Source organism: Anoplophora glabripennis, unplaced genomic scaffold (genome assembly GCF_000390285.2).
Source record: "Anoplophora glabripennis isolate ALB-LARVAE unplaced genomic scaffold, Agla_2.0 scaffold182, whole genome shotgun sequence".
In the NCBI taxonomy this organism is placed as follows: domain Eukaryota; kingdom Metazoa; phylum Arthropoda; class Insecta; order Coleoptera; family Cerambycidae; genus Anoplophora; species Anoplophora glabripennis.
Genome location: NW_019416287.1, coordinates 470214 through 494183, shown reverse-complemented (window position 1 = coordinate 494183; position 23970 = coordinate 470214). Strand labels below are relative to the sequence as shown.

Sequence of the window (23970 nt, the reverse complement as noted above, 5' to 3'; positions counted from 1 at the left end):
GTATTTGAGGCCACTGAACACGTAGAGATGGACATGAAATTTGTTAAGAGGAAATTTGCTATTTAAGTCCTATTGTAAACGTTTGTAGGTTCTGAACATGGTGGACCATATCATAGTATTTTGATCATAGTTTATTTTCAAGTGATGCCTATTTAACTTACCTCCGTTCTATACTTTTTATATGTATGTAAAGAATTCTTACAAGACGTGATGATCTCTTTACATTTACAACATACTAAAATATGGTGGAGGATGTGAATTGATTAATGACCATTAAAGAGTACCATTTATTTGTGTAAATAATAATCATTACATAAGGAATGCTATAATTCGTATTACAATTACAAGTATTATGTAGAGATACGTTTTATCAGTGTCGAAGTCATTAACCGACTACACATTTACGTTAAATCTCCACACTACATCTGTAATTATAAATATATAAGGGACAACATGTACCAAACAGTTACTGATATTTAAATAATGCTCTGATAGTAGTCAACATTTAAAATATGAACATTCCAGTAAGAATTTTCAAAAAGTGGCTATACTAACATTAACAAAATGTCTGCCCAGTCTCTAGAAATCCCTAAGTAACTTACAAAACTGTCATAATTATTTGTATATAAAATTATTGGTAATTATGTATAGTGAAAAACATAAGTGAAAAACGTGTTCAGGCAAACACATCTTTTGAGCAGATTTAGCTTTTAATTTAACAAATATATATTTATTATGTACAACTCTTGCTTATTGCAAATCGACTTAAGTTCTTTTCATTAGCGGCAAAATGCCTTTTTCGCTTTTATCAAGTAAATTTCATAAAACACCACTTCAAATAAATAACATTAACACATTGACTACAATCTTCATGTAAAAATGGACAATTATTTTATATGTGAGCCTTATACGAGTACTTGCTAATGCTATACATATTATTCGTTGAAAATTTTAGTACTGACATTGTGTAGGCCTTTCTAAGCAGAAATAGAACGAAATAAAAATTATTTTACTAGCATGATGTAAAAGTTAAGTTGTGTACGTTTTACGGGTAAGCATCTAAGTTGTAGTCAACTTGTTAAATATTTCAATACATACTGATCGGTTTTTTCATAATTTTTGAAGCAGACAATTCAGAATACACTGGTGGAACTTGTCATGCAAAAATATTATACTTACAAACAAGCCCTATATGGGTATTAAATCAAGATCAATGAATGATATACTGTTACTGTATATGGGCATAAAAGATCTAAAATACGTTAATACAAAGCTGTTGTCTTTTATAATTTTTGGTGTGTCATGTTATTAACTGGGAACTTTTTATTTTATACCCATTGTCAGTGATTGTTCCAAATTTTGATACGCTATATATCTTATCCAGTTTAAACACGATACAGTTTACATACGTTCATTTTTGTTAAATAGCAAGATAAATCTAAAATTTACAAGGTTCAACATCATCTCAAAAAACAAGAGAATATGAGATGTACGCATAATTAGCAATTCTCGAAATGCGAAGAATGCTTACACTTCACATTCTTTAGTGGTTTTATTTACAAAATATTTTAGTAGAAAAAGTAGTACTTACCTTTAATAAAATATATTAATATTTAAAAATATGGTACTAGCCAATTTTTAAATCGAACTCGGTTATTTATATAAATAACACCACTTATCCAGTAGTTACAATATATTAAATTTGTAAATCTACCTAAATATTACTTTTTCCAGACATATATAGATATTAAACCCTAACATATATTAACATAAAAAAACCATTGTTTCAACACTTAACAAAAATTTGAGAATGTCCACAAGGTAGGCAATAATAACCGTTAAATTATATCCTTTACAAACAACATGAACAATAAACTATAAAATCAGAAAATGAAAATAGGAATAATACAAGAACTTTTCAGTTAAAAAAGGTTAGCTCATGGAAAGCTGACCAAGGGCCAGTAATTTTTCCACAGCTGCATTTATGTCACCGTAAGTGGCGATCAGTGCTTGCAAGTTGGCCTCCCTATTCACAAATCCCATTGCGGCAAGTTGTTCCAATTGAGCCTGATAACGCTGCTCTGGAGGTATGGCATTGGCATTTTCTTGATTACTAGCCACACCGGCAACCATACGAGCCATAAACTAGAAAAAAAACAAAAATGTCACATTTGGAACTTATTAATTTGTTTTTCTAGGGCCTAAAGTTTGCTCTTTCAGTTCCTGTGTAGTAATTACGATATTGACATTATTGAGCTAATTATGAAGACTTCTCTCATATGGTACAACATATATCAAATCTAACAAATTTCAATGACACTATAGAAACCATTTACTAATTTATTTTGTTTTTATTACTTAGAACTAGAGACCAACCGATTAATCGGCTTCAGCCACATTCGGCCATTATTTAAGCCTTCGTCTAAAAATCGGCTTCGGCCAAAGTTAAGCCGAACTTTTCGCCAAAGCCCGTTGACGTCGCGTGTCGATCGTCGCATCGACATGCTTTTCATTTTTCTATATCTTTTTTAGAATACCCGTTACCCCTTGTTTTATGTATATTATTAGAATTTATTTTATTTGCTATTGTTTATTATTGTGGTAAATGAAAATTATTTATCTTTCGCTCCCTTAGTAATTTAATGTATGTCTTTGTATTTGTACGTTATTCATGTTTTTATTAGAATCCCATTTTGTTCCTTGTAAATACATGTACAAGGTGTCCCGGTACTTGATACAAAAAATTCGAGTACAGATAGATGAGGTCAAAATAATATCATTTCTTTGTATAAATTTTTTCCACACGGGCTTTCGTTAACAAGTTATGGGCCCTCAAAGTTGAAAATTAAAAATTTTTTATTTACAGGCTCTAATCCAGGGGTCGGCAAGTAATTTGAGGTGGGGTCCAGATACTTTTGAAAACTTTTAACGACGTCCAGAAAAAAATCATATTTCTTACTAATTTTTTAATTTTAATTTGCACTCACATTTAATCTGCTTTCTAACCATTAAGAACTCAAATCAGTCACACAATTGTAAAAGAACTAGAAAAAATGATAAGGGTGGCACTCAAATGTAAAAAATAAAAATATTTTTTAAATAATTTATTTGAGCAATTTTTACTTTCAAAAAATTTTTGGCGGTCCAGTATTTTACCTTCCGCGGTCCGGACCTGAACCGCGGTCCGCCAGTTGCCGACCGCTGCGCTAAACTATTAACTACAGCATGATGCAAATTTGGTGATCGATAACACATGCATACAGCTTGTTTTTGATGTAGTAAGTGAAACTTCATTATGCCCAGAACGCCAGGGACGGACTATGCCCAATGGTTACAATCCAGAATTTTTGCATAGATGACAATCGCAATACATCTGTGTCAAAAATAAGTTCCCTGAAGAATATGCCAACGATAATACCTCTTGGTTCAATTCGGTAAAATTAACAGTTTACGAAATATTTGTGATTTTATGTCACAGTGCACTCGAGCGGCGCCTCCACCATTTTTTGTTTTTAATTTTTAATTGCACTTAATTACTAGAGATGTTGAAAAAGTATCAATTCGTTACTCGATTGGATCCGAAGTAACGATTATTCGTTTGAAAAAGTATTCGTTACTTTTGCTTATTTGATTACTTCTTGGATATAGGCAATACAGAGTACTTTATCTAATGGAATATGGATACTTACTTATGCAATGCTCACTTGACACTTATTCATGTTATATCGACACGAAACGAGTACTTGTATTTTGTATTGTTACGTTACATTCAATTTTATTTGTCTTGTGTACCATATATTTTTATACCTACTTATATTAGAAAAAATCTTTCCTATAAAAGACTAAAAATATGCATAATCTAAAAAATATGTACTTTCTATTTTTGTTTATTTTAAAACTGATTGTTTATTTTCAAAATATGTATATATTTATATTCGTAATCTGATCGTTGCATTATAATAATTTTTTCTTATCAAATAAACCTTAATATTTCAGATATAAACACTGCATTTCTTTTTTAAGAGAAATTGAGGTTAGATTATATTCATAATATGATGCGGTTATTGCGGTTTGATATTTACTCGTCTATAACTTACAGTACTCTATATCAATTAGGTAATTACTGATTACTATTCTATTTAGAATATTTTGAAGCCACTACACATAGTAATCAAAGTAACGAATATAAAGTACCGATTACTTAAACCGAAAGTAATCGGTACTCATGACTACTCAAAAGTAATAATATTTAACATCTCTATTAATTACTATGTTTTTAAAACAAGAGTCTAGAAAATCTTACTGTGTGCTAATGTAATTTTCACTAACAAAATTTGACAAACACACTATACACATAAAAATAAGTTAAAAAATAATTTAAAACAAAGAGAACTGTCAACATCCATTTTCAATATGGGCACCTTCCACCTCCAGACACTGGAGGTGGAAGGTGGAATTCTTTAAAATTATTTTTTTAACTTTAACTTATTCTTGTTTTGTTTTTCTATTTTGTGTTAAGTGTAAAGTGTATTTGTCAAATTTTGTTGGTGAAAATTACATTAGTACCACAGTAAGATTGCCTAGGCTCTTATTTTAAAAATATGTATGGTTTTAACTAGTAATGTCCAATTAAAAATTAAAAAAAAAAAAATGGCGGAGGCGCCGCTCGATGTGCACTGTGACATAAAATCACAAATATTTCCGAAACTGTTAATTTTACCGAGTTGAACCAAGAGGGTATTATCGTTGGCAAATTCTTCAGGGAACTTATTTTTGATACGGCAGATTGCGCTCGTCATATATGCATGTGTTATGGATCACCAAACTTGCATCATGCTGAAATTAATAGTTTAGAGACAGTAAATAAAAATAAGTTTTTAATTTTCAACTTTGCGGGCCCGTAACTTGTTAACGAAGGCCCGTATGTAAAAAAATTATATGAAAAACTGATATTATTTTGACCTCATCTGTACTCGAATTTTTTGTATGAAGTACCGGAACACCCTGTATAGCTGTGTGTGTCCTGAAATAAATGTCTTAAAAATCAATACCTCGTTTAAATACTCTAGTAGCATACACTTGGCAAGAACGCTACAATTATATATATTATATTTCCAAAACATTATGCATTTATTTTTGCCCTACTTTTATGTTATCTTATCATATTTTTGTTTTTAATGAAAATTTTCAAGTTAATAAAAATATCTTCGGCTTCGACCGAAGGTGACCCATAACCGAAGTTCGGCTTTGGCCAAAAAAATCACATTCGGTCAGTCTCTACTTAGAACATTCAAGTAGTAAGCGAGGTAAAAAGTTAAAATATAGGTTAGTAACACTGAGATCTCGAAAAAAGTTCCATAAAGACCTGCATAATATTAATTTCCATATTCAACCGATAGATACGAACACAAGTTTGAAACTTGTTTTAGTCCCTCCTGTAGAAAAAAAAGGAAAAGATGATCTTGAGTGACTTGCATCATATAAGCCAGCAGTTCTTAACCTATTGTTTACCGTGGACCTCCTTTCAATATTTTTTGTTGTTGCGGACCCCCAGTTGCTTAGATATAAATCCCAATTTAAATGGGTTTGAAATAGTAATTCTAAATTGCACACCAAATGTAAATTTTGGAAAGATAAACAGTAAGTTAACTCTGACATAAGAGAGCATTTTCTTAATTGGTTATTATTAGCGATTAAATGTTCCTAAAAAGTTCGTGGACCCCTTGGGAGATGGCGTACCCCCAAAGGTCTGCGGATCACAGGTTAAGAACTACTGCCATAAGCATGTTTCACTACCCATTGTAAATGAATGCAACAGTTTAAGTGTTTTGACTGATGCAAATTTATTGGTTGCTTCTCACACTGATTTGATTTAAAAAACATCTGGGATACCGTGGTATATTTTTTATTTCAGTCTATATAAAGCAAACGTGCTAAATTTAAAATAGTAGAGTTGTTGGTTTTATCGTCATCTGCTTAGGGTGATTCACAACTTATCCAAAAAAAATTGGGAATAGATGCGGTGTGAGAAATGGGAGTTAATATCGTAAAAAAAAATTTGTAAAATCCTTATACTTTTCGAGAAAAAAATTATTGAAGTTGTAGTACGTACATTCAACCATTACATAACTGGACAACTGTAGTCTGTAGCGTCATTCACAATACGCACGAAGAGCCACTTGGCCTCAGCAACTCCGAATACTGAAATCCCATTTTACAATCGTCGTCGTTGCAATACTGTTTACTGTGGTTGTGTTTACACGTCGGTGGATAAAATTCTGAACAGTTGTTGTAACATCAGGTATTTCAAATTATTTTATTATTTAAAAACCATAACGGCAAAAGCAGTTGAATTTGCTGATATAAAATAGGTGCTATAAAATTCTATTTATTTTTTTCCTTGCGAAAGTTTTTGTCCGTTTTTATCACACTTTGCCGCCATGCCGGTCGCATTGTGCTAAGTCAGGTTTTACAGTGGACCAGTTTCCAGTGCCGAGCAGAAGTGTATTTTTAAATCATTTTCGAACTGCTCTTTTTAATTTTTTCTTTACAAAATTGTATTTGTAAGAGTCCCCTGTACGTCCAAAAATTTTTTTTTGGATAAGTTCTGAATCACCCAGAATATAGGTCCTGCTTTTCATCTCTGGATTGTTGTAGGATACGTTTGTATAAAATTTGGTACTACTGCTTCCAGAGGAGAGCATGTTACACATTATTTTGAAAATATTAAACTATTATTATAATTGAATAGTCGAAGGTAAATTCACTGTACCTGTTTTTTCATAAAATAATCTAAATTAATTTATTTACTACAGAAATAAAATGTTCTTCGGTGAAAATATTCAGGCTAGAACTAGGCGTATTCCACCTCCTCCTTTCTTAACTGTTTTGGGTCTTTTCTATACAATTCTTTATGTCTTGAAATGAAATCTATACATAATTTAGGTATTTTTAAAAGTAAAAACCTATTTTACTATCCATAATTAAGGAAATATCACTGCTAGTTGCAATATTTAGTTATATTGTTATTAAGTTATGTAACATGTAACTCTATTCGTATAAATAATTTCAAGTTGTGCATGAGCAGCTTTGACCGACCCTATTTATTAAAATCATTATTTTAATTTTTGAAATTTAAAAAAAAAATGCAAATTTTAAATTTGCAAAAATAAATTTTTGCAAATTTATTTTGAAGTTCTTTCATTGTGAAATTTCTCTACGTGAGCAGAAAAATCAGTCAGTAAACGAGAGCCTACTGTGATGGAAATATAGAATTTACAAAATAGGAACCGACTGAAATTTTCAATGTAGTTTTCAAACTGGCTTACCTCTGAAAATGGATCGTTTGGTCGTCCAGAAGGTGCAGTTGTGGTAGTGGTAGTATTAGTTCCACTAGCATGACCAGCAGTAATGGGTGTACTGGCTGTTGTACTTGAAACCGTTGTTGTAGACGCAGTGGTTGTAGTTGTAGCACCTGGTATTATAGTATTTATCAGATTCGGAGCTGTCTGTCTCAAAGTCTCCATGCCTTGATGAATTTGCATAATCGCCTGCATTGCTTGTGGATTTGTCATCAAATTAGTCATCTCAGGATTTTGCATGTACTGAATAGCTTGTGGCAACATGTTGCGAATTTGTTCTGAATTATTGGAAAGTAATGGATTATCTTGCAAAAATGTATTTATCATGCTTGGATCAGCCGCTAGTGACTCCATCATAGACTGCATATGGGGTGAGGAGAGTATGTTCTGCATCAAAGACGGATTGTCAGTCATTTCTTGCAGAAAAGAAGGTAAACCTTGAGTGGTGGTATTAGTAGTCGTTGTATTTGTATTAGTAGTCTGAGTTACACCTGACCAGGGATTGGGTAGGGGCTCGGTGTTTTCCCTACCTTGCTGAGGGTTATTAACTGAAGTGTTGTCTACTAAACCTGCAAATGGATTACGGCTAAACTGCTCTGCGGTAGCAGACAACATTGGCTCTTGAATATCACGATACATTCTCTGCAATGCGTTATAACCTCCAGGAATACTTTCTAAATTACTTATTGCTCTATCATGACTTCTCATTAATTCTTGCAACATAGATGGATTACGAACTAATTCCATTGTTTGACGTAATAATTCTGGATTGTTAAGCATGTGATTGATTTCGGGATTTCTTTCCATCAATTCCTGCATTTGTGGATTTCTAGTAATAAGAGCTCGCATATTTTCAGGATCATTCATCAACCGTTGAACTAAAGGATTATCTAACATACTTCTAAGCATATCTGGGTTAGAAAGTATATCTTGCTGTATCCTATTTTCAAGATCCATAAAATTTGGGGCTCCCAAACCTAATTGCTCTAAACCTGTTAATCCTCCTAAGCCTGGTAAAGTTCTACTGTACTCCGCTGAAAAAATAAAAAGAACTGTTTTCATCTCTAATTTTTGTAAGAAAATTTAGCAGAACATAAATAATAATACTTTTGCAGAAGAAACAAGCAGTATAAATCATAGGTACATAATGTGTGAAATCGTGCCATTTAATTATTGTATGTATTCATTTTAATTAACAACTAAGGTAAAATGTAAAAATCATTAACTCTTGATTTACAGGTTTTAAAATATATTATTTTTTTAGTCATATTTCTGAAGTTCAAATTTCAATTATTCTTAATTATTAATTAATTTGTATATCTTAATATGTTCACTGCCAGTGGTTGTTTATAAGCGCCCACGTGACTTATACACGAGTGCCACAGACACTTTAGAGCTTTGAAAAACCTGTCAGGATATGGTAGAAATTATGCTAAAATAATAGGACACTTCTAAGCATCCAGTGGTACCATGGTGTTATCAGTAGACTGTAGTGTCACAGGTGTTTTTAAGTGTTTTTTTCAAGTGATGCTATTCAAGAAACAAAATTAAATTTGCACTCAATTTTAAATAATTACAGAACTCTAGCGTGTTAGTAAAAAGTTCAATATTTAAAAAAAACCAACAAATATTTTAAAAACATAAAACATACATAAAATGAATTCAATGTTTGCAAAATTTAAATCTATGTTTATTAAATGTCAAACCATTAAGTGCTCAAAGCAGTTTGATAATCTGAAATTTGGTAATCTAAATTCCGCTGTTATTCAGACCGATTTTTTTCTTATGCATATATATATTTTTTTTTAAACATAAAACACACCACAGAAATGAGACAACCCCCAAATCCAAAAGCCAAAGGTTTGTGCAGAAGGGGGCTACACTTGAAAAAACGCGGACAAACACCCATTATCCATCGACATTGCCAGTGCCGACACCGGGGATCGAACCCGGACCAGAGTAGGAAGCCTAGCCGAGAAATGCTTGCCACCGCACTCTCGACCGACTGCGCTACCGTGGCGATAATGGTTGTTGATCACACAAAGAGGTGTAGATACCAAAAGTGCAATTTAATTAATTTCTCAGGAAAATAATATAAAGAAAAATCATTACAAGCAACTTCTTTGTGATATGTATGCTGAATATTGTAGTACTAATTATGTAAAAATATAAGTAAATGCTTTCATTACCCTAAGAGCTTAATTCAAAAACAGACGATTTTCTTTTTTGTCGCTTACACCCAGATCAACGACGACACGTACTGCCGTTTTTTGGTTCCTCTTTAGTAATAATAAATTTTTGTTTCATGTGAATAAATGCAAAAGAGATTAGTTTTGATTTAACAAAGTATTTGAATAACTAAACTATTCAATTATGCAAATTATTCCAATAATTTAACAATTCGAATTGATAAATATTCGATATGAATATGACAATTATGCATAATCCGTTTGTGCCTCAACTTGTATTGGCATGAATTGATGGCATGTCCTCATTTTTTATAAGTAAATACCATCAGGATCAGTCTCATGATACTTTGATATAGAAATGTTTCCTGTATTATCCATTTTTTAAATAATATGTCTTTGTTGTGTCAGATTTTCAGCATTTTATGATATACCATAAATCGGAAAATAAATGGTGTTTTCTTCAATGAACTATTATACTTTTATGGTACTTTTTAAAATGGGGGTGCAAACGGTGATAACAGGGCAAAAAAATTTGCAGTAGACAAAACACACAGAGTGTTGAGAGCTTATTCCTCTCATGACAACATCACAAAAAGTATAAAATATTGTGAAAAAATCCTTCATGTCTGGATTTTTGCTATGTTGGGGACATAAGGGAAGATTTTTTTATACAAATCTGGAACCGTCTTCCACTTCCAAACAGCTTTATTTAAAACTTGCGGGGGGGGGGGGGGGGAACAGGGGGGGGGGTACGTGTAGAACAGGCCTAAGTTGAGCGTCATACCCAGGAATCATTTCAGCATCAGAAAATCAGGGAATATTTCTGGTATTGCTTTCTAGTTAAGTTGCCCTTTATTCGGTAATACAAACTTCATTATTCCGAATGTCAGCATTCTTTGAAATACATAGTTTTTTCGCAGAAAGCCAAATGATGTTATTTGCTGGCGAGAAAAACTAAACAGGTTATAAACCCATAATTTTTACTTATATATTCTTAATATCATAATTAAGCTGATACCATACATATGGTATTTGCCGAATACCTAGCAACGAATTCTGTGAACTGTCAATGTCTCGTACTACCAGGTGTTGTCGATTTGCTGACATTCCTCATTCAGTATTCGACGAATACTGAATGTGTGATACTGGCTTTACAATCCACAAATTTTAAATTACTATAAAAACAAGAAACCACGAACTCCACGAACAAATTTACGAAAATTAGAACAAGTTCTAATTCATGAATAAATTCATTAAGTTATCTGACAGCAGATTTGGTGCATTATACTTGTTCCATTTCTTCAGGAAGCGACTTCATGAATTAATTCATGAATAAATTAGCAATGTAAAACAGCTATTAGAGAATGTTTAAGTACAGAACAGCTGTTTATTTTTTAACAAATGACAAAACACTTCTCAAAAATCATAAAATATTTCATTATTGTTGTTCTCAAATTATATGAAATACCTGACGGTGGAGGAGGTGCTGTTGCAGTAGCTCTAGGCGCAGCTCGAATGACTAAATGAATAGTCAGTCCATCTTTAACATTATGCTGTTTTAAATTATCTCCATCCTTCATAATTTTTCCCGCAAATATGAGACATAGCTGATCTGGTTCAGCAGGAAATTTTTTCCTAATTATCTCTTTGAACTAGAATTAAAGTAAATCTTTTAATTTGAAATGAGGTTAGAATAATATATCTTACATCTTTGATAGAACAGTTTTCATCGACTTGAAAAGATTCTTTTTCCTTTGGTGTTTTAACATGGACTGTAATCTTTTTGGATGAGGCACCTTCCTCTTCAGATTTATTTTCTTCCGATATTTGATCATTTTTCGATGAATTTACCGGAACATCGTCAGCCATGTTTGCCTAGAATGACTAGTTATTTTGGTCTTATAGAAACTATCATTTATTTTAACAGATACCTAAATAATATAATAGTGAATTACTTACGCTTTGCTTATTTTGTAAAAAATAAATAATTATATACACTTTCCGCAAACAGCAAACACTATCACAAAAACGACAATCAAGTTTTTCACGTCAAGTGTCAAATTCCTATAAACGTGACTAACATTACGTCACATTAATGTTTGCATGTTTCTAAGGCCACGTATGTTTCCACAAATTCCAACACTTATTTTTTGTGCATATTTAAAAGCCCAATAAAACTTGAATATTAAAAAATCGTTAATACTGCAAGGATAAATTCAGAACTGAATAGAAGTTATGTTGGTACTGACACAGACCGTTTTAACTTTGTAATGGAATGTTATTCATACAAATACGGCAAACTAAATTGAAAAAATTTGCCTTACCATATTATGATTATTTAATTCAGCATTTTGTATATTTAGTTTAATGGTTAAATTGAATTTTCTCATAATAATGTTAAAAATAAATTAAGAAACAAGTTAAGGGATATGGAAATACATATGCAGGTAATTAAAATTAGAGAGTGGTTTATTGTTAACTATTAGAATAGGTATACTATTAAAATTAAGTTATCATTCACTATAGTAGGAAGGATACATATATGATATATGTATGTACGTACTACATGTAGGAAGACCTCGTTGTTAAAAAGTGTAGAGGCTGTAGAGAAAAACGGCGATAGTTTGGGTACTCACTCTCTCTCTTTGATCGTTGCGGAAGGAGTTCCGTTAGCCAATCAGGTGCCTGCGCGAGAGAGAAATATCGTACTAACCCTTTTTCTCTTTGTTACTCGCCTACAATGTCGCCGTACGCTTGCTTCCTCCATGTAGTATATGCTCTAAGATTCAGTATAATATATTAAATTTAAATATACTAACAATTTTAGATGCAGGTTAATATATGAATAATAGCTTCAAGTTTTAAAAATTAAAAAAATAAACTCTAATAGGTGCATACCGTGTATAGGTACATTGTCTCCTTATTATGAATTAAAATGATTCTTAAACACTCAGGAAAGTTAAATTTAAATAAACCATAGAACATTAATTTCTAAGATGATTATGTAAATACTAACATGAATAACTGATATCTATAGTAACATAATTAAGGGTAATATCAATAGATATTTTGATATCTAAATGTTTATAAAGGAAAATTTAGAGAATCTCTATTTAATTTATAGTTATTTAACAGATGACATTATTCTGTAGATTTGCTGTCAGTAGTTGCAATGTCTCATGAAAGACAAAAGCTTGACGTTATACCTAAAAAGGCATAGAAAATATAGTTATATTTTCTATGCTAAAAAGGTCAATGAATCATGTAATAGTATGTTCGGAAATAATTTGGAAACTATAATTTTTAACAAAGGAAAAAGAAAAATAAGTAGAAATAAAATAGATATGACATCTGATATATAATAAAAAAAAATCTGTTTGCCTTTTATCTTTTAGGTTTATAAAGTAGTATTTTTAGAATGATTTTCAAAATTAAATGAACCCTATAGTAAAAGAAGCAACCCATTTGAAGAAGGAAGTGGCAGTGAGGTTGACTCGTTGACTAGTGACTACTAGCACTAGCACTAGCAGTGAATGCAAGAAGAACGGGATGTAGGATGTGGACGTGCCTTTAAAATGGCGTTGTCAACAATGAGCAGGAAGGTTTTGTTATACTGATTTAGTGTATAAACAGTTAATTAAATTTAGAAGTTATCTTTATTTAGCTTAATTATAATAATTTAATGAAAAATGAACGGTCTAAGTTTTAGTGAGTTGTGTTGCTTGTTTTGTTGTCCACCTTGCCCCAGCAGAATAGCAGCCAAACTAGCATTTCTACCACCAGAACCAACATACGAATTTGTGTCGGACGAAAATGGAAAATGCAGTTTTGCGTTGACAGAACGAGCAGAATGGCAGTTTTCGGATAGGGAAAAAGAAAATGTAGAAGTATTTTTTACAAGAACAAATAGAGGAAATCGAATCGCATGCTTATTTGTTAGGTGTAGTAGTACAGCTAGGTTTACTATTTTGTTTTCACATGGAAATGCAGTGGATTTGGGACAAATGAGTAGTTTTTATTTGGGTCTAGGATCTCGTATAAATTGTAACATATTTAGTTATGATTATTCCGGTTACGGTGTGAGTGCAGGTAAACCATCAGAGAAAAATTTGTACGCTGACATTGATGCTGCATGGCAAGCTCTTAGGACTAGATATGGCATTAGCCCTGAAAATATAATACTCTATGGCCAAAGCATTGGCACCGTACCCACAGTAGATTTGGCGGCACGATATGAAGTTGGGGCTGTGATATTGCATTCTCCTCTCATGTCTGGCATGAGAGTTGCCTTTCCTAACACAAAAAGAACATGGTTTTTCGATGCCTTTCCCAGGTGAGTAATATAAATTATTTCAATTCTAAAGTGAGACAAGCTATTTCATTCATAAAATAGTAATTGATTTACTTATACCTATAGTAGTTAATTGTCATAAATAAATCTTGTTTAATTTGTTGAACAAATATTCAACTAATAAATAAATATTGATACAGCTTAAATCAATATTTAAAATGAATAATATTTATATGTATATATCAGTTCTGTTTAATCTACCTGTTACTATAATTCTGAATTTATTATACCTAGTTATGTTTGTATTTAGTAATAATAACAAATGTTTGATCATAAACCTAGCTGTATTTATACATATGTGAAATTCTTTTCATTTTATAAGTAATCACTTAGTATTTCCATACAGCCCATCTGATAATCCTTTTTTTAATTTTATTTTGAACCCTGTCTTGTCATTCATATTATATTTTCGATGAGTTTTATTTAAGTATAAGTACTTTTATTATTAGCAATCTTATTAATTTCAGTATCGATAAAGTTCCAAAAGTAATGTCACCAACATTAATAATACATGGGACAGAAGATGAGGTGATAGACTTTTCTCATGGGCTAACCATCTTTGAAAAGTGTCCTAAAGCTGTGGAACCCTTATGGGTTGAGGTACGTGTATCTTTTAAATAAAAAAAATTTAAAGGATTATATAAAATTTTGTAGTCGGGCTATAGCTCTGATCTTTTGGCATAACAGTTTGTTTATTAAGTAACGTTTAGGTGCCATTTTACTTTTAAAATGAAACGATGTGCATCTCCTACAAATAAAATTAACTTTTACACTTTAAGTGTTAATAATTCATTTTCATTCTTACATTTGCATATATATTTTGATTTTAAACAAATATAATATAAATGATTATAGGTATTATTGCACATTGCATATGAGAAGCAGCTATGCAAAAGCGGATAAATCCGTTTTTAACATTTTTTTAGTTAGGCATGGAAATCGCTTCTTAATAATTCAATCTACAGCTTGGTTACATCTAGATCGAACAAAAACAATGAGAAACAGCATATTAAAATAAGTGACTAACCAAAAGCAAATAAATCCATATTTCGACCAAACAAAGAGCGTTAAATCCATGTATACTAAATTTAAGATTTCTTAAAAAATTTTTCTTTTGTTTAATTTCTTCGTAGTTTCATAGTTCATCGCGAGATGGTGCAATTTTCACGTACATGCAGTGTGTAAATATGAGATTGTAATAAAATAAGACTTGTCTTGGTACAAAAATATTATATTTGAGATGGCCTAATAAAACTGAACAGTAAGCAATATATATTTTAAAACCATTATTAAACTTATAAAACCAGTGCATAAAGTTTAAGATTACAGTGAATAATGTTCTAGTTACAGCTTTTTCCTAGTTATCTCAAAACCACATGGATTTATCAGCTTTTGCATAGCTGCTCCTTATACGTGCTTTACAAAAATGTTTATGTTAAATATTAACTTACGTTATTATTCAGGAAAAGGTCGATTGAGAATTAAATGGCTATTTCTGTTTAACCAAAAGGTGTAAAAATTACTTTATTTTAAAATTTTCAGGGGGCAGGTCATAATGATGTGGAATTGTATTCAGTTTACTTGGAAAGGCTTAGACAATTTGTGATGGTAGAATTAGATAACTGACAACTATTGGCTGGCGAGGATGTAACTTTTAGTTCGGGTACGTCAAGTTCGGTAGGCGAAAAATTACTCTAGCCAGCATTAGCAGGAGTGGTTAATGTGAAGAAAACCTCATCCTCGAAGCCGTTCTCCTGCGGAAAATTTAAAATTAAGAACCAACCTAAACTACCATTATTGACAACAATCTGCCACAGTGTACCGCCAGTGTGTCTCACTGTATGTCACTGTCTACTACTTGAGACCACTTGCTAGCTACTGCTCTGTATTTTCTACTGTAAATATTGTTACTTGTGGACTTTTATCAAATGTGAATGAATATCGGAAGACAATCCTTAAAGTGATGCAATACTGATTAGTACGGTCCTATGTAAACATGGAAATTTAAGTTTTTGTACAGTGTTTTACATATTGTTGCTTAAATATTTTATATATATACTTAGATAGGTAGGAAAATTACTACTACAATTTTCAATCTTGTATATTTATGATTTTAGTTTATTTTGTCTAGTGTTTAATTTGTAACTAAAAATAAAACGTTAGTTTACAATAAATTTGGAAGATATTAATGTAGGTTAATATTTCTATTTGGATAACTTAATGTACTTAATATGTTCCAAAAAAAAACATGAAAATGGAAACTTGTGTTGATACACAATTTCTTTTACTCCAAATGATATTTTCTGTACTTATAATTGCAACAGTAGGAAAGATTATCACTTCCCACATATCTGTCCTTTAAATGACTAGAATTTACTTTCAAATCAATTTCCCTCATGGTCAAGTAATTTTTTTCTTTATTTTGGTATAAGAAAACAAAAATTTGTTTAAACAGGTATTGTGAAGGACTATTAAAGCTTACTTAATTTTTTTATAGAATTTGTTGCATATTGTGTAAGTAGAAAATTATTTATTTATTTCCTTTTAACATACATCAATACCTTATTAATGGTTTATATGGACTGATAAACAAAAATGTGTATATAAAATATGATAATTTGAAGTCATGTGATTATAATTACTATTTTTTTATCGATATGAAATATTAATTTCATTTTAGTAACAAAGAATTTGTACTAAACCGATTATAGATAATAGTATTATAAAATGTGCAATAAAAAAATTAACCAAGTGTAATATTAAATAAAGTGCTTTATCATATCAGGGGTAAATAGTACAAAAACATAAGTTTTCATGTGAATTATAGGCATTCCGTTGACTAACTTGGTCTATGTGTGGATTTTTAACTTCATCGATAATGTGTTCTGTTGGGAAGGAGTAAGCCCTGTCCAACCCTGTCCGTTTGACGTTAACTAAAATTGATTTAGTATTTTCATCAAAATAATTTATTTTGCGTCATCTAATTTTTATAATTTCGGAATGTAAATATTTTTTAAATGGACATTTTTTGAATTATTTATTGATTTTCAAATTTTTTATAGTGAACATTTTAGTAAGTCATACTTGAGAGATGAATTTTTGTATTCATTATTATATGAGCATAAGTTTAACATGTCAAAATTTTAATTCAGAGAAATCGTATTAAGAATGACTTACTAGTTATCTCAATTGTACATACTATGGATGGATTAGTTTCCAGCCATACGTTGTATTTATTTTTATAAGTTGAAGTTTTTCTGTAAAAGAGTATGAAGTATCAGGTTCATTTGTTTCTCAACACTATAGTACTTTTCAGTAGATTATAATATTTTTAAAGCAACACAAAAATTACTAAAAGAACTAAAAAAATTGCTATTCACTTGACAAACACAACAAAAACAAATTATACATAAATAATAAAAAAATATTTGGCAGTATTGTAGTGTCAGATAAAATTATTTTTTAGAAAATTGTTTATATCTGTTAGTTCTTACTCAAATTTTGTATTTTATCACGATTGTAAAAAGCATTTTAGGCAATTTTATACAAATTACTACATATATAATATGACTAGCTCAAATTTATTGAAGAGGTAGCAAAAATATGTGTAGTGACTTGGTTTTATCATTTTCGTAATTTCAGATTATTTATATACATATCATTTAATTTTTTTTGCATTTAGTGTTTCTACCTTTGTAACAATAATATAAATTCCTTATGTTTTGTTAGAGGAAATTTCAAAATTTTACTTTAAAATATAGAAACAGTATTTATACAATTAGATGTTTGTTTTATTTTGTGTTTGTAATTTTTTACAAACTCGTGACTTCGTTGATATCTGAAATAATTTTCAGAACAATAAATGTAACTGAAAATCAACTAAAATATCCCAAATGCATATTATGTGCTTATATTATTGCATATTTTATGCATCTTACATGAAGTGTTTTCCAGTTTTATATAAAAATGTATTAATAAAAGTAACTTTTCGATTTGAGTATTTCATTTATTTGAATCAAAATCTCGATATACCCTAATTTATTTCAAAATTCTTTTATCACAAAAATTACATTATAATTTATTAAACTGATACATTTTGATAAAAAGCATTTTATCAGTTTCTCCAATATTTGTTTCGGTTAATTTACTATCCATTTTGTATAAAAAATTGTATTGAATGAGTCATAATTCATATAATAGATTACTCGGCTAAAAAAGATAAGTTAACTTAGAACAGTAGTTCTCTTTGTCTATAAGTTTATTTTCCTTAAATTTCTATTAATATGTTGTCTGTTCATAAGCGTCACTATCGATTTATATGTACAAATAAATATGATGTGATGAAATATGAATTTCTTCTCCTAAATCGACATTTTAATTATTTGACAATATTCAGTAACGAATGTCCCCTTTCTATTTGTCCATTTCATTCCATGATTGCCTATCAGATGTAAAATAGGCTTTAAGCATTTGCCGTAAATCAGACTTTACTGTACGTCATGGAACTCATAGTTCAGTGGTCAGTTGTAAAATTGTTATCTAATTTTAACTACAACGTAGCATAATAAAAATTATTATTTTATTGGACAATTGTTTTTTTTACTAAGAATACAATTACAGTAAGTAAGTAACACAAGATACTGCTCTTTATTTATAGTACATACAACTACTGCGGGCATTTTTTTCCCAAATATAGTAGACAAGTCAAGGAACATAATTTCTCACGAGTTAACTATTTAAAATCAAACTTTAAAATGATAAATCTAATACAATGATGTATATTTGGAACTGTACATATTACTTAACCTGACGAACATATATATTTTTTTCCAAATTTTTATATACACGCTTAGTTTGCAAACTCCTCCCAATAAAGGTTCCTAAAACAGTTTAGAATGGTTACCCAACTGTATTGTCAGTATGTCTTGGATTAGATGTTCTTATGAATGGAATGGACAACTAGTTTGAACCGTCCTAGAACCATTCTTTGTCGAAATCGAAAGGGTTCTAGAGTTCCTAATCTGGAGTTTTTCTATAGTTCCTAATCTATAGTCGTGCATTCTGACTGCTATAATCTATGTCATGTGCTATTCTGTTTACAACTATAGGCCGTGTTATTTTATTCCTCTCTTTTAATGCGATGAAATCCATCGATGTATTACTATTGGCCTGATTAAAAAATTCTAATCTCTTATTGGTTCTACGGAATACATCACATCGAAATGATGAATAAAATAACACGGCCATACTATGCTTCTCTGATCTATGTTCATGCTCACTGGTCACTTCCAAGAGTGCCAACTGCCAGGTCAAGGGTCCTGTCACTTGTCAGTGCTGTCACAGCAAATATATATCAAAAGATATCAAAAATATACTTTTATTGTTTTTCGTACCGAAAATAAAGAGGCATTTCATATGAAGTAGGTTTTTTTCATATATTATTGGGTGTCAAATTTTTACATTTACTATTTAACCACGAATTTAAGACATTCCAATTACAAGCCGAAACAATTGGAAAAATAGTTTTTTGTGTAAATAAACAAATAAATTATGTGGCCTCTAGACAACATATATTGTCTTTAATACTGTTTAAACGTACTTTATTAAATACTATCTTTATATAACCATACTGTGTGTTTATCAGCTTTTTCTGTAATAAAATAAGTTAGGTTAGGTGCACTAAATCTATATAAAACATTAATTAATCAAAAATTAAAAACCATGTATAAAGGAGAAATGGACTCTTCAACTGAACTAGAATCACAGTTTATTCTACGTTTACCAGTGGTATGTACATTTAAGTATTATTTTTGTCAAATAGCAAATAAAAAATAATTTTTAGGAACCTGCAAAAGTTTTACGTGAGGCAATACGAAATAATAGTACATTGAAAGACCGGATGTCTATTAAAATTGAAAATGATTTACGTCATGGAGAAGTTCGAGTTGACCATTGGCTTATGACTGCAAAGGTTGTAGATTTACCAACAATTGTGGAATCCCTCAAAACGATTGATGGTAAAGGTTTCTATAAAACTGCCGATATTTGTCAAATGTTAATATGTATGGAAGATGACGACCAAACAACTACAGATGAAGATTCACCACAGAAGAAAAAGAAAGATCCAAACAAAGTAGAAAAGAAATATTTATGGCCTCATGGCATTACTCCACCAGCAAAGAATGTACGAAAGAGACGTTTTAGGAAGACATTACGAAAAAAGTATGTTGAGGCACCAGAAATTGAAAAAGAAGTAAAGAGGCTTCTCAGAATTGATAATGATGCTGTAAGTAAAACATTAAACTAATTCTAAAAAAATTACATACTAATTTTAGGTCAGTGTGAAGTGGGAGGTCATAAACGAAGACGAGAATAAAGTCAATAAAGGAACTGTTGTTAAGAAAGAAACAAATGAACCGCCCAAAAGTGTGGCTGAACACGATATATTTGGAGGAGCTGTTAGTGACTCTGAAGAAGAAGATGCTCATCTTAATGTTTTGGATGTACTAGATGAAAATAGTCAGAATTCAGCAGAAGATAGCCATCTTACAGATTCCAATTCGGTTCTAGTATGTGCAATCAGTTTTTACATAATTTTTTATGAATATTAATTTATTTTTACAGAATACATCTGCAGAACCTAAATTATTAACAGAATTTACAAGTGATATGTTTAGAGATATTCAAGAACATGTTGATATCAGTCGAAACTTAATGCAACAAATAGACTACTACACACCATCTAATTCTAGTATTTCTTATTCGGAATCAAATTTAAGCAAAGGTAGTAAACCAAATGTTATCTTATTTTAAATTGTTTACTTTTAATTTTTTTAGCTAACGTTCATGCAAGGATAGATGAAATTGATGTAGAGCTAGCCGATTTAAAAGCAAGGCGCCAACAACAAGAAATAAAAATAGAGAATATTGAAAACTTGGCTTTACGACAGAGATTCCAAGAAAACTTAGAAAGACTGTTGCAAGAGCAAATAGAAAAGGAACAAGAGAAATATGATTTAATTGAACTGATAAAGCAAATAGATTGACAGGATGAGATTTTAGTTTTACAGTCGGATCTTTATAATACTGAGTGATAGTCCTTTTTTTTACCTTATATCCACAGCTTTCTTTATATCGTCTTAGTTTTATAAATTTTTGATAACTTTGTTTTTTAATATACAAGGGCGTACCTAGGGTGGGGCAAGAGGGGTATGTGGCCTGGGTGTTACTCAACGGGAGGCACAAAATTTGTAAATTATTAAACTTAAAAATAAAAGTAAACCAACGATATAATTCATATTCCCGTGATTCCTGTGCGTGATAGGCTTTCCTGAACGAGCGAAAGGCAAGGAAGGTACAATTTTAAGTGCATTTTTACAGACTAATTTTCATTCTAAAACAGAAAATAAAAATATTATGTAAGATTTGTGACTGTTTCATTTAATTGTATCTGTTTAGTTTATATTTAGATAATTTATGAATGGGCGCAACTTCGATTTTTGCCCTAGGCGCCATTTCCGATTGGTACGTCTCTGTTAATATGCTAATAAAATATGCTGTAATTGTAAGATACTTAGATAGAAAAGTGATATAAGAATTATTTTTTTAATTACCGTTATGAAATGAAACAATATTACGAATTAAAACTTACAATTAGTAGTTTTTGGAAAGAAGTTACTAACAAATAATTAATTTTTAAAATTGTAGTTTTTATTAATTTACATTGTATTTTATCCAATTTTGTTGCATTGATATAAATTGAATAGAATTTATATATACCTGATATATTATTAATTAGAAAGTGTAATAAATTATACATTAGAATTTATAGTGTCAGAAATAGAAAAGTGTACATATTCATATGTAGTTATTATTTAAAAATTAGGTAATAATTCTGAATCATTCTTAAGGGTATTGAAATTGGAGGAAATAGGTTTAAAGATTACCTAGCACTAAACAACAACATTGTTATTATGCTTGTCATTTTTTATTAACATCAAATTTTACTACATCACATCAATTGCAGCGAGTATTTATCAGAAGTAACATAAATTATGTGTAAATATATTTATTAATTATAACACTGAATAGAATATTACATTTATGGCCGTATATTTAAGGTGTTACATTATTCACGCAAAACATTTGTGTTTACATACATAAAAGTCATGGACCTGTTTTTTTTTACATTTAGGGATGGTCTTATAGGAAAAAAACTAAAATCATAACATGAAGTTTCCTTGAATTTTTATAATACTATTAACAAAATAATTAAACAATAAAACAGTAACAACTTGTACTGACCTAAAACAAATAGCAAAAAATATGAACGATCATTTTCTATATTAAACATGGATTTTTGTATTTGTTTTATAAATATATACATAGAGAAAATATATTCCATACCTACCACTTTTTACTAATTTTTAAAGAACAGGTAGATACTTTTGAATCGTACAGTATTTATAGGTACTGTCTGTTGAAATTTAACTATATAATTTCATCTGTAGTACATCCAAAACAGAAATTAGTAGCATTTAACCTTGTTATGATATATTGTCACTGATATACACCAAAGGACAAACGCTGTTTTGAGTAACTGTTTAGGAAACAGAAGGAAAAGTTATCACAAGCATAACTTTATGATGTGTATGCTGGATATCGTAGTACATATTAGTTATCGATGATTATAAATATTATTAAGACCTATTCTAAAAAGAAGTACATATAGTCCTTTTGTCACTCATGCTCATTTGCGAGATCAGTGACAATATATTTTACATTAAAAAATATAAACGATTCAAGATATATATCATATGCACCGCTTGAAATTATATTTTTTAGAATACATATTGTACAGGTAAGAGCTCAAAAATTACATCAGTATTTTATTTGCTGTTTAGTATTATGTTACCCCTTGAAGAAGACGGTTTTTCATGTTGCTCCTAAATTTTATTTAAAACCTACACAATATAAAGTATCTACAATTTCGAGTATAGACTTACATTGGACCACACGAAATATATATTATTTCAGTATTTGCAGGTAACAATTTTAAAACAGCATATCTGAAAACGATTACTTAAAAAATGTTATTATAAAGTACATATATTAAAATGCACAATAAAATAATTTATTCCGCTATATTCATAGAAATATAATTTGCTTTGACGTTTAACTTTGCGATTCGAGAGATTATTCCAAAAATAAGAGATATCTCCCTCTCTATTAATTTTCACTTGAATAGAAATTGTATTGTTGCTACGATTAAAGTCCCTTATGAATATTTTACACTGACAATTTGTTTATGAATTAATTTACGAAAGTTTTTAATTTACTAATTCAAGAATAGTTGGATTTTACATTTAATGAACTTTTTTTACCAATCCATACTAAATACAGAACTTCTACCCTCGTGAAAACTTACTTTTTATTATAGGTAGGTAACACACAAATTTTGATATTTCTACACATCTACACTTTTTATAATGCATGTCTAGAAATTCACGTAAAAATTGAGGGGAACATTTAGTTTTCGAGAAACCACTTCATGAATAGAATGCTAGTGTAAAACGGTTGTTACATATTGAGAGAACAGTATCCTTTTCAGTATGGTTACAATTCTATGGGTACATTTTCATGCTAAAACTACCTATTGCTTTGATAAATTTTTATAAAGAACATTAGAGACAAGTGAAACCAGCCGCAACTAAGCAATAAGTAATTTTAGTGATACCTAATTTATATATACATCTAATCAATCTGATCTGAGCAATTTTTGTTTTACAAAATGTAGACAAATGTATAAATATATTAAACTACTTTTTGTTACTCATTTTAAAGTTCAGTCAAGATGAGTAGTTAGATCAAAGGTAATAGGTATATATTTAGAATTTGAAATACAAATACACTTTAAGTTTATAAATTTTGACATTAAAAATAAGGCGAATATAGTTTTTGACATTTACAAAGGCACATTGACTGCTGCATCTAGCTACACATATACATTATATCAAACATTTAAAGAATATTATGTGAGTATATGTCCAATATCGAATGTTTTTTATAA

General features: G+C 30.1%; 3 protein-coding genes across 4 annotated transcripts; 2 read left to right on the top strand and 1 right to left on the bottom strand.

Annotated features, from left to right (window-relative positions):
* Nucleotides 1–273: 273 nt before the first annotated feature.
* Nucleotides 274–11636, bottom strand: LOC108910992 (ubiquilin-1). Of its 2 annotated transcripts, none has more exons than XM_018715799.1 (5): nt 11510–11636; nt 11258–11434; nt 11019–11202; nt 7329–8395; nt 274–2145 (listed from the first exon to the last, which is right to left on the bottom strand). In XM_018715799.1, exons 2-5 carry the CDS (start codon nt 11417–11419, stop codon nt 1933–1935), a joined length of 1626 nt encoding a protein of 541 aa, XP_018571315.1. In that variant the 5' UTR covers nt 11420–11434; nt 11510–11636; the 3' UTR covers nt 274–1932. The 2 variants fall into 2 exon arrangements, with proteins under 2 accessions (XP_018571315.1, XP_018571314.1); XM_018715798.1 differs by having other exon boundaries at nt 11258–11425.
* A 1271-nt stretch (nt 11637–12907) lies between these two features.
* On the top strand, nt 12908–17204 carry LOC108910964 (protein ABHD17B). The gene is made up of 3 exons (XM_018715750.1): nt 12908–13883; nt 14369–14501; nt 15444–17204. Exons 1-3 carry the CDS (start codon nt 13240–13242, stop codon nt 15525–15527), a joined length of 861 nt encoding a protein of 286 aa, XP_018571266.1. The 5' UTR covers nt 12908–13239; the 3' UTR covers nt 15528–17204.
* A 2010-nt stretch (nt 17205–19214) lies between these two features.
* LOC108910963 (transcription initiation factor TFIID subunit 7) lies at nt 19215–21720 on the top strand. Its single transcript, XM_018715749.1, has 5 exons — nt 19215–19688; nt 19744–20187; nt 20237–20470; nt 20526–20685; nt 20739–21720. The coding sequence occupies exons 1-5, from the start codon at nt 19623–19625 to the stop codon at nt 20945–20947; spliced, it is 1113 nt and encodes a 370-aa protein (XP_018571265.1). The 5' UTR covers nt 19215–19622; the 3' UTR covers nt 20948–21720.
* Nucleotides 21721–23970: the final 2250 nt, after the last annotated feature.